Consider the following 12700-nt stretch of genomic DNA (forward strand, 5'->3'; position numbering starts at 1 on the left):
TTGTTCTCACATGAATTCTATGCTTTACAATCTGAATGCTCAGCCCAAAAGGTTTTCCAGTTGTTCCTCTGAGGGGAGAAAATTGAATTTACAAAAACAAACAACTCAAGATTCCTGAATTACTAGCCCCTTAGATTACCCTCTAATCATCTTAACATGATCTTGGAGAGTTATATCCTTTCTCTAAGTTCCTTCTAGCTGTTGGTACGACTGATAGACATGTTGATAAGAATTCTTGAGAGAAAGCATTTTTGTTGGGGCATTTCTAAAAATCAACTGGTTTCTTTAAGGCTGTCTAGGATGAAGTCCCATGTACACAATTCCTGGATTTGAAACCAACAGATCTCACACATCAATTTAATTGTCAATGACTGAACTTCTCAGAACTACTTTATAGAGAAGACAGGAAACAAACTTTTGTTTAAAAAAGCATACTGTTAGTTTGTTTAAATGAAAGCTCCATTGATTCCAAGCAGTGAAGATGAACTTGCCTATACATTCTAGGGTTTAATGAGGTGACAATTTTCTTTTAACATTTAGAATCAGAACCAAACCATCAGAAAGAAGGGATAATAAATATGACAATATTATTTTTAAATAATTAGGAGACCAAATAGGTAAATGTGGCCAGTTCCTTCTGTTCCCATTTCCATTGGGCTACTCTTATTCCTCTAATATGCTCGTGATGAGGCTTTACTTACCGCAAGTTCTGTGCTGAATCTTGATGGCACTGACAGCAAGTTCTGTGAGGATATTCATTAAGCCGAGGTCTGTCAAAACATGACAGCTCTGAACCATTGTACTGAATATCCTGTGATCTCATAGACCCTGTAGGTAAAGAGGGAAGGAGAATGCTTCAAGCTAATTCTTTGTTTCTTCACTTTCCTTTACAAAGCGCAAATTAACAAGAGAATGTGGAAAATTCCAAACTAACCTTTTCTAGTTTTTTAAGGAGAGATCTAGCATTTTCAATTACTGATAGGTTTAATCTTAAAAATGAGATAATTAAACATAGAAAACCATTTGTCAAGAAATCTAGGAGTGGTAAGCCACTCAGGTTTCAAAGAGTTTCAATGTTCATTTTTATCTAGTGGCATTAAGATGTTATATACTTGTCAACATTTCTATAAAAATGCCATTCATTTCCTTCTCCCTCCTTCTCCCTGTCCTTGGGCTTCCCTGAGACTAAAAGATCATAGGGTTTATTTTGATTAATCTCCAATTACTTTAATAGTTCACTGGTTCTCATTTTGGTCAGGTTTCCTGTCGAACCCTTTACTGATCCTGATGATAATTTGCTTCTTACTTAGTTTCTTACTTAGAAACCTAAATAGTTAGAGACTTACAGCGGGGCTTCTTCTCCATGAACTGCCTCTTACAGTAGATGACACATAGGATGAGGAGGGCCAATAGAACTGTGGCAAGTGCACTACATATCACAGCTGCCAGAGCTGTGTCTCGAGGACTGGAGGTGGTTGATGGGATCTTCACAAGGTTTACTTTAGTTGTACCTGAAACAGAGAGGAAAGACCATCAACATTAATAGTAAAACAACTAGAACAAAGTTGTTGACGCTATGCTGAATCATCATACTGCTGATCCTTTACCATGGTCAGACCACATTTGAAACACTGGGTTCAGTTATGAGCACCCCATTTGAGGAAGGACATGGATTAGTTCGAGCCCAAAATGAATGGAAAGTGATCAAGGTGGTGAATGACCTTAGAATAATGGCATTTGAGGATTGGTTGAAGGAACCAGGAATGTTTAGCCTGGAGAAGACCCATGGAAGGACATAATAATATATTGTTGGAAGCCAAAAGATCTCAGTTCTAACCCCAGCTTGTCCTTTGCTAACTATGTGATCCTGAACAAGTCATTTAACTTCTCTAGTCTTTACTTTTCTCATCTGTAAAATAGGTATGTTGCATAAGAAACTTCTTAAGATCTCTTCAGCTCTGTAGTTATTGTCCTAAATTTATCAAGGGCTGCCACACAGAAAAAGGGCCCTCTCTGAAGTGCCTTCTAATTCTGAGAGAAATCATTCTAAGCAATGTATAAACAGAGAGGAAGACTATATATTACCAAGTATATATTATATACAATGAGGTTTAAAAACAAGGAAAAAGAAAATATCTCGTCATATTTTGGGGTTATACTGAAATACACATTTGAAAACTTCAGGAAAAGTAAATAAAATTCTTGGATCATTCCTGGCATCTTGATCATATATGGCATCTGGAAGCATCAAATATCTTCACTGCCACATTGGTAAATTACAGGAATGAATTCTGGAGAAAAGACTGTCATAGCATAGAATGGTCATCACCATAAAACCCAAGTAGAAGAAACTGCTCCTGTATAACTAAGGAACATCTATATTTCTTTTTTGCCTCTACCACATTCTTATTTCTGGTTGTCACTCCTCTACCTATGAGAATTCCTTGAGAAAAAATGTATTTGACACTAAAATTATCCTGAACATAATTTTACATACTTGCTGAGTAAACTTTGAGTGAACATTTGATGGAAGGAAACAAGTATATATTAAGCCCTATTATGTGCCAGTCACTGTGCTAAAAGCTTTACAAAATCTCATTTGATCTTCACAACCAACCTGGGAAATAGGTGCTACATTTTACATATGAGGAACCTGAGGCAAAGTCCAGGATCACAAAGCTAGAACATATCCAAAGTCAAATTTGTGCTCAAGTCTTCCTGACTTTAAATCAAGTACTCTACTGTACCACTTCATTACCTCTAGTCACATATCAGTCAAAACACTGAGGAGATGTTGAACAAAGAATTCCTAAGAATTTTATAATACAGATATTCTTCCATTCTCCTAGAATGGTCAAATCAGAGATTTTTTTAAGCCCCCAGAAGAGATAACTTCCTTTGGTGTTTTATAAATTCATCTATTTCAGTTTCCTCATTTTTCATCAAGATTAATTAATGATGGAAATATAACAGCCTTCTTCACCTTTGAAATATATTTAAACCAATGAATTAAGTCTGATCTTTTGACTGGGCAAATGCTCTGGTTCTGCTTGTCCCTGCTATGCTGGATGGAAAGAAGCTTAAAAACTGAGTCTAGACCTTTCCTGTACAGAAGAGGTTTCAAATCCTAATCTGCAGCCTCTAGTCTTAGTTGCCTAGGACCCAGGGAGATCACATTCTCTTAGCTACCCAGTGTCAGACAATCAGGATATGTCAAAGGCAGAAATGGACTGCAGTTGATTTTGTTATTCAGTCGTTTTTAGTAGGGTCCAACTTTTTGGTGACCCTATTTAGGGTTTTCTTGGCAGAGATTCTGAAATGATTTGGAATTTCATTCTCCAAATCATTTTACAGATGAGGAAACTGAGGTGAACAAGTTAAGTGACTTGTTCTTAAGTGTTGAATTTGAACTAAGGTGTCTCTGATTTGGGGTCCAGCACTCTGTACCAAGCTACAAGATGAGCATAGAGTAGCCTCTTGATTATCCCTGACTTCTCAGAGATGGAAATATATAACAGCTTATGTCCCTTTCTAATTTCTTCATGCTACAGATGAGAAAAGAGGCAGCTAGGTGGTGCAGTGGATAGTGCCCTGGACCTGGAGTCAGGAAGACCTGAGTTCACATCCAGATTCAGACGCTCACTAGCTGTGTGACCCTGGGCAAGTCACTTGATCTCTGTTTGCCTTATTGCAAAGGAGAAGGAAATGAACGGTAAACCACTCTAGTATCTTTGCCAAGAAAGTCCCATATGGGGTCACAAAGAGTCAGACCTGACTATTTGACTGAACAACAAGAAATGAAACCAGAGAGGTTCTAATTGACCCAGGGTCCTAGTTAGCTAGTAGTGACCAGAAAACCCCTTTTATTTCACCTCTTGTTGGAGATCTATCATTTATAAAGGAAACATTTATAATCTTATTTTCTTTCTGAAGAATAAATACAATTAGATGCATCTTTCATGATTATTTATGGTATTTTAGATTCATTTAAAAAAAGGGTTTTTTTTGTTTTGACTTCAAAGTCATTTTTGGATATATCTTCCATTCACCCATTCATTGAGTCTTTCATCATTATAAAGAATAAGTGGGGCAGCTAGGTGATGCAGTGGATAGAGTACCAGCCTTGGAGTCAGGAGGACCTGAATTCAAATGCAGTCTTCGACATGAAATAATTACCTAGTTGTGACCTTGGGTAAGTCACTTAACCCCCCATTGCCCTGCAAAAACCAAAAAGAAAAAGCAAAGAAAGAAAATGAGTTATGCAACCTCAGGGAGACCATAAGTGACAATGTAACAGGCTTATTATTCTAAACATCAATTCTAACTGTAAAATTCTTTCCACATGGAAAGTATTCTTACGTCATTGGACTGACTATGTGCTGACCTCAGAACACAGTCAGAAAATGATGTCTTAGGATAAATCCTAAGAATACATTGCTTGGGAAGTCAAGTAGTGGAATAGTATAAAGAAAAGAGAGTCTGGAGTCAGGAGGACCGGAGTCCAAATTTGACCTCAGACACTTACCCTTGTCTTTCTCATCTGTAAAATGAGGATTATTAATAACACCTATGTTCCAGAGTTGTTGTAAAGCTTATATGAGATAACTGTAAAACACTTATCAAAATACCCCACACATGCTAAGTGCCACATAAATGTTTTCTATTATTTTTATATTATCATTAAGGAATTGAGGAGTATATCTATTCAGAATTCTGATTATCTGTTGGTCTGGTTGGTTCCAGTTGGTTTCAAACAAAATCCTTTGTGAAATGGATTTGAGATGGCCCCAAATTTACAGCAAAAATGAGGCACTATTTTCTTCATCTGAGAATTTTTTAAGGCTGTGATGAAACTGAGATTTCTAATTCTTTTACGCAAAGTAAAACCAGCTACTTTCCTCTGTTAAGATGCTATCAATATTTCACTGGATATCTTGGAGACTTCTAGTGATTTCTCTAGCACTCCACCTCCAATCCCTCTATATTTTAGTGGGGGTTCTGATGGTTCTTTGAAGGGATAAGCTGAGGATTTGAACATCCCTTGGAAAGTTTTACCTTTGCCACAAATGATAGTAATCTCTTGATTAAACAATCATTGAAGGCTCTGTGTTGTGCTGAGCCCCATAGCAAGGATCCTGGGAAGATATTTATAAATAATAGAGTTCATGCCCTCACAAATTTTCACTATCTAATAATTTGAACAAAAATAAATTTGAAATAACATGCAAAATACATGACCTTTATGTTTGATTCTTTGCACTTGGCATATGGGATTAAAAAGACACAGAAATCCAAATAATAGATATGCCCCTCTCTCCAGCCAACTTCTCTCTTGCCCATTAAAAAAAAGTTCAGACATGCCAACTATATGTTTACTCCCACTCCCTTTTATCCCTGGTTATATAGACAATCAAAATAGAAATGGAAAAAATGTGACTTGGGACAAACAAGGAGTGTGTTTGTTTAATACTGAGCTTTATATGATGGTAATGTCATTATGAGTCAAAGTCTCCACCTGCTGAAATCTTACCCATTCTTTAAGACCAAAATGCTACATCCTCCATAAACCTTGATGCACCATATAAATATGCTAATTTGAAGGCTAGTCCAATTACACTAAATGGAACTAAGTTATCATAGCCTTGTAGGATCACAGATGTACAGCTGAAAAGGAGCTTAAGAGATTTTTTAAATTTAATTCCCTTATTTTACAGAATTGGAAACTGACATTCTAGAAGCTATTTTTTCCCCCAACTCTATATTTATGATACTTTGCTCTTCACAGTAAGAACCCTAGGCTGAGCCCTATGTGAGGACTCTCCTCTTCTCTGCCACTGAAGGTCAAGCTCAACTGTTAATCCACACTGGGGCATCCCTGAGTTGGGACCTTTCCTTATCTTCCTCATTGTTGTTCAGTTCTCTTCTATGGCATGCCAAGTCTTTCTTTTCTTCTCCATCTTCCAAAAGCTGTCCAAGCTTATATCAAGACAGATAATCCTGTACCTCTGATCCAAATGCTTTATATTTACATGTACATGCCATTTCTCTGCCCCCTTCTCCATAATTCCCAAAGAATTTAAGCTCTCTGAGAGAAAGAGGAATTTTATATCTTTTTCCCCAGATCTTGGACTTTATTTCTGGGAAATGGTAGCCAACCTTTTCTTCCCTATTAAGTTCCTTAAAAGCAATGATCATATTTTGTATGTGCTTAAATCATTCCCCCCTACCCCACCCCACCTCCACCAAAACTTAGCATATGGGAGGTGCTCAATATATGGTTGTGAAAGAATACCATTATTGCCTCAACCAATGATTACCTTTGAGAACAGAAATGCAAATATTTATAGATCTTTGAATTTTTCTTTTCTAAAGTTCTTTTTGATTTACATCTATTTCATATAAATTACAATTAATTCTTTAGTTTTTAATGTTCTTCCACCATAAAATTATATCTAATGAAAGCTTAAAACTGAAAACCAAATTTCTATTGATTTCTATTGATATTTTAAAGTGGAAAAATATTAATGAAAAGTTCTTTGCAATATCAAATGAGACAAAGACACAGTTTTAGAGTGGAAGAAAGCCTTTTGTTAATCCACACTGGTTAAACAAAAATATCTATGCTAAGACTAAACATATGAAATCCAGATGTGCCACTAAAGAACTGCCAATAAACAAGAATTGAATTTTTTTCAGTCGATTCGTACCAAGTACGCTGACACCAGATAAATATAAAATGAATGCCTTCCTCATTTACTACATCTTCTCAAGATTTTGGTGTAAAATTGTGTTTTGTAGAACTTCTGGAAACTCTTTGCCTAAGGTGATTTTTTGAGGACTGTTTATCTAAATGTAAACATTTCAGTTATTTCTCCATGCATCAATAACAGATGCTTTATATTTTTTATAAATGGAAAGTAATTTTCTGATTTTTTAAAAAAAATAATGATATACCTTTGTTGTGGAGATTAGGTACTAAAATAAAATTTTAACAGAGAGAAGAATTCACTTAATATTTTCTATTGACTAAGGAAACAAGTCTACTATTCAGCTTAGAAGGGTAGCTAGTGAATAGAGTGTCAGGCCTGGAGTCAGGAAGACCTAACATCAAATCTGGTTTCAGACACTTACTAGCTCTGATCAAATCACTTAACTCCATTTCCTCAGTTTCCTCTTCTATAAAACTGAGCCAGAGAAGGAAATGGCAAACCTTTTTGCCATGTGTGGACTCTACACTCTCCTCACTATATTTGCCAAGAAAATCCCAAATAGGTGTCATGAAGATTCAGACACAACTGAAACAACTGGACAACAAAATTCAGTTTAGAACTACACAATTTGTAACAAATTATAATGATCCCAATACTTGGCAGTGTGAAAACACAAACCATGATAAAAGAGATGAAGCTTAGTATCAGGCACTGGCAAACTGCCTGTCAGCACTGATCATTTTAACAAAATTATTTAATAAAGGAAAACATTGTTTTTACAAATGACTAAAGAATTTAGAAAGCTATTAATAGTATTAGGTTAGGATTTATTTTTAAGGAAAAAAACCCAAATATAATCAGTGCAAAAAAACCACATTGGTTTTGACAATATGGGATTGAATCTCAATTCAGTTCCTTACTATGTAATATTGTATAAACTTGAATGTATCTTTTGCAACTTAATATTTGTGTGTCTTAGCTTATACATTGGTAAAAGTTGGGGGATGGTATGAAGATTAGACAAAGCACTTTCCAACCCTGAATCTATACTCCTTGATAATTTCTAGCTCTAAAGCCTGATCCATTACTGTCTTGACCTCAGTCTTTTCTTTTAAGCAACCTAAATAAATAATTTTCCTTTTAATCCTGTCTATTGCTGATAGGAGGTAAAGAGCTATCCTACACTGGGGTAAACACTGGAGATATTGTCTCCTAACATCTGTAGACAGCCAGTTGCGTGTATGGCCCAGATCCAAAAGTTCATCATGTCAGACCACAGTTTTTAAATATGCTCCAACTGCTGACTCTGAAACATTTGGTTTCCAAGTTAGTGCCCTATGGTGTTTTTAGGAGAATTTTTTTTAGTAGAACTTTTTTTTAAAAGTACAGCTTTGCAAGTATCTTTTCATTTGTTTAAAAATCTTGCAACGCTTGTTTATAAATACAGGACTTCAGAGCTTGATTTTTTCTTTTCAAGTATACTACTTTGACATAGTTATAATTACTGGCACTTTGATGGTTTAAATTTAAGTGAATCATCTCAGAGCCTTGAGCTAGTCTTCAATTTTCATTATTTTAACACTAAAAGTGAAGATCCAGACAGTGATTTTATTATGAGCAGAAACTTCCCCGAGAGGATGTTTCAATGTCTTTGATTTCCATTTGAACTTGAATTTGCTCATCATTCATTTCCTCTCCTAAAGTCTTTCCCCAGTACTCCATCAGAGCAAGGAGATGACCCTTTTTGAAGACTGTGCCAGGGAAGTATGCAAGCTCTGACATGTCCAACTAAGGGGTAAAGGCTGCAAGTCTGGGCCTGGTGACAGATTGTAGGTCTGTTTTGTCTGTTTTCCGAGGGCCTGCCTAAAACTCAGTGCAGAGAGATTCAGCATCAAGTTGGTCACAGAACAATCCATTTTTCAGCCACAGAAACTCTCAAGGAGTAGCTACTAAATTATAAAGGGATTGTGATTGTGGTCACTAAAGAGGGCACCCATGGGATGAAACCATAGTTCTTTGAAGTATTAAATTTGCTCTAGTTTTTATTATGTCTTACTTAAAGGTTGAGCAGTTAGATGGTGCAGGAAACAGAACATTGGGTCTGTAGTCAGGAAGACTCATCTTCCTGAGTTCAAATCTGGCCTCAGTTTCCTCATTTGTAAAAATGAGTCAGAGAAGGAAATGGCAAACCACTTTAGTATCTTTGTCCAGAAAATCCCAAATGGGGTCATGAATAGTCAAACATAAAAAAAACTTCAGGGTGAGCTTTGACTCAATAAACTGAAGCAGTATCCTTGCAAAAATCCACTAAAGCTATGATTCAGAAAGATCACTGAAAACACCTCATTTATGTGGCAGGCAGCTTTAGGTTATTCATTATATTATAAACAGAACTTACTTTTCTTCTTTACTGGAATCTCTAACCCCTCCACCCTTCAGTAACTTCAGAGGTCCCAGAGGGCCTCTGAACCCATGAAATTAAAGTATAATAGGAAAACATTTAACAGAATAAGAACACAATATAATATGGATAACATTATATTTTTTTAAATTAGGTTAAGCTGCCATCTAAACTGATGCTTACATGTAGATGAGTAGCCCTCATTTCTATTTGAGTTTGACACAGCATTATACTGAAAATCCCTTGTTTTCTTATACTATCACCACCCATACCTTACCAAACCCCAACTCTGGATCACTCTCATCATTTGCTTTCTTTACTCCTATTTACATGGTACTGAAAGAAACTAGAAGTCAAACAACTATGTTGATGGAGTCCACTCCAGATCCTCACTACTGAAAGGCAATCCTTATACTTCTCTCTGATTGGTTCTCAGCTGAGGACATCATCTTAGACTTTACCAAGAAAATTGCGGTCATTCATCATGATCTCTCTTCTTTCTCCTTTTTTTATGCAACTTCCATCCCCTTGACATTATCCTTCATGGTCTTCCTTCCAATTGTCTCTGTCTCTGTTGCCAAAGACAAGAACTCTATATGCTCTTTTGATCCATCTCCTCCCAACTTCTTCAACAGATTGTTGGGGAAAGAAAGAATGCTTTCTAATTTTCAAACTCTTCCTGCTACTGGTTCCTTCCTTGATGTCTACAAACATATCCAAGCCTCCCTAGCTTTAAAAAAAAACCAACCAAACAAACAAAAAACAAAAAACCCAACTCCTCATATACTACCAATGCTGCTAACTTTTGGATCATAGCTTCCCTTCTTTACTAAATTCCTTGAGGAAAAAAGTCCTTATATTTGATGTTTCTACTTCTCCCCCTTCTCTTCTAAATAGTCTATTATCTGACTTCCTACCGAGATTATCAATGATGTCTTAATTGCCATAACTTTTCTTTTCCTTTAGCCTTATACTTCTTGACCTTTCTGTTGCATTACCACTATTGCCTACCCTCTCCTTCTGGACACTATCTCCTTTCTTATTGTCATGAAACAGATCTCTCTTAGTTCCTCTCTTACCTTTGTACTACTCCTCAGTCTTCTTTGCTAAATCTTCATTCTTTTGCATAACATCGTAATCTGTCTGTCCTCCAAAGCTACAACTTGGTCTCTTCTCTTTTCTCTCTCCATATTTCCTTACCTAAATAAGGAATCTCATCCATTCCTATTGGTTTAATGATCAAGTCTATGCAACTGAATCCTAGATACACTTGTATAATAATATTATTTATGTAGCTCTTTATGGTTTGTAAAACACTTTACAAATATTACATCTTTTCATTCCCACAACTCTGGGAAGTACAGACAAGGAAAGTGAAGCAGATGTAAAGTTACTTGCCCAGAGTCAAAAGATAATTGTCTGAAGCTGTATTTAAAATCAAAATTTCTTCCATCTTCTGCTTCACTTAGATGACTAGTTTTATATTCAGATATCTGAGATCCAGGTCCACATCACAAACTGTCATTTGAATATTTAGAACTCTAGATGTCTTGCAGATACTTCAAACTCAATATAAGAACTCATTTTATTATTTTACTGTCAAAGGTAGTCCTATCCTTTTAGTCACTAAAGTTTACAGACCTCAGACACTTACTAGCTTTGGGACATTGGGGTAAGTCACTTAATCTCCCTGTGTCTCAGTTCCCTAATCTGTAAAATGAAGGGGGTTAGCCTCAATGGCCTTCTAGTTCTAAATCTATGATCTTGATTCTATGAGTAAAATATGTTAAAATGTAAAACGTAAAATGTAAATGTAATATGTGAAGAGACATCATTCAGTCAAGGAAGTGACAGGAGAAAATTATAAAAGATCACTTCCAACATTTTAAAAGGTCTGCATTTTGAAACTAAAATGCTAGATGTTTAAAATAAAGCCTTAAGGGGCGGCTAGGTGGCGTAGTGGATAAAGCACCAGCCCTGGAGTCAGGAGTACCTGAGTTCAAATCTGGTCTCAGATACTTAATAATTACCTAGCTGTGTGGCCTTGGGCCAGCCACTTAACCCCATTTGCCTTGCAAAAACCTAAAAAAGAATTAAATAAAGCCTTATATTTTATTTCTGAATACTCTTATTCAACATGCTATCAAATAAAAATCTTTGGTGAAATTTTAAAATTTCTAGTAAATTATGAATGTAAATGCATTCTTATAAAAACTATATAGTTTCTCTCAGGAACAATAAGCTATTAATCATCAATCTCTATCTGATACATTATTTATGCTGTTAGAAAACCTTAACTAAAGTCAATAGTTTTAACAGACCCATTTTTTCAATGAACAGCACATTGTAAAGTAAAGGAGATAAGGCATAATTCAAGTGTAGTAATCGACTAATAACAGGATATGTACAGACTGAATATACCTGGAAATCAACAGTTTAAAGATAAGAATGATATCATGATACTGTTTACATAATAAAAGGATAATCCCTACTTTACTTTTAATTAACTAGTACCTCTTGAAAAGACAGTAGATACAGCTGCTTGCAGTACCAGAAAATAATGGACAAATCTATATGGCATACAACACAAAGAAAGACTGCATGATAAATTCTTTATGTATTGAAAACAAATTAAGGCTGAATTTCTATGAAACTTTCAGATGTTTTATCTATATACGCCCATCACTGGATTTTTTAAAATGGTAGTGGCTCATTTTGCTTTGGTTTTGGTTCATCTCATCCTAAACTGGGATGCTTTAATGCATAATATTATACATAATCACTTTTCTCACTTCTGAAGGAAAGAGATTTGATTTCAAAGTTTGAAATAGAGGTATGCCTACACTCACCCAATAAAGCATTATTTAAAAATGCCTCTAATATGCTTACATCTAAATAGTCTGATTGTTGTGATTATATGAGGTTCTCTCAACTACTTTAGCAATTTCGTGCAGTTAATTTGGTTGACTTTCAAAAGTATAGTAAAAATATAAACTTGTCTGGGATATTCCTTCAGTCAGCTAAAATTATATTAGGGCAGTTTTTTTTTTGGTTTAGAAACCAAAAGCTTTTGAATAATGAATAAATCAATAAACAATTTGCTGTTTAAATCTGATCATTCATTCTGATGTCCTTATAATCCATCTCTATGTTATCTGACATTAAAGTAGAAATGAACAGACAAAAACATTAAGATTCTTTCCGCACAAGGTTAAATTTCACTTCTAGGCATATATGATTTTTTATCATGATGATGATTACATATTACTAGAGCACCTCCCATATAAATACTCGAAAGTCTTTACCGCCACAATCCCTGTCTTCATATAGCATTGTGAGAGCAGTGATGGCAAAACAGTTTGGGAACCTGAGTTTGAGTATGGGGTCATTGAGTTTTGGTTTACTAACTGTAGAATGGGGTGGTGATAATACTTTTACTACCTACCTTCCAGGGTTGTTGGAAGGGAAGTCCACTGTACAAACATTATGTACATGTGAATTGTGGTTACATCATATTCTAAAGTATCCTTGAGTTTGATGGGGTGGGTTTTTCTTCCAGCAATGCAGATCTTAATTCATTTATGTCTAA

The 12700-nt window shown here is 35.5% G+C and overlaps 1 protein-coding gene across 1 annotated transcript in view; it reads right to left on the reverse strand.

The window, feature by feature from the left end:
- The window catches only part of TNFRSF19 (TNF receptor superfamily member 19), a 97690-nt gene that overhangs the window by 41682 nt on the left and 43308 nt on the right, over nt 1–12700 (reverse strand). The window contains 1 exon segment of the mRNA XM_074213300.1: nt 1347–1511. Within this exon segment, the coding sequence (XP_074069401.1) occupies nt 1347–1511 (165 nt within the window).

This window comes from Macrotis lagotis, chromosome 1 (genome assembly GCF_037893015.1).
Source record: "Macrotis lagotis isolate mMagLag1 chromosome 1, bilby.v1.9.chrom.fasta, whole genome shotgun sequence".
Taxonomy (NCBI): domain Eukaryota; kingdom Metazoa; phylum Chordata; class Mammalia; order Peramelemorphia; family Peramelidae; genus Macrotis; species Macrotis lagotis.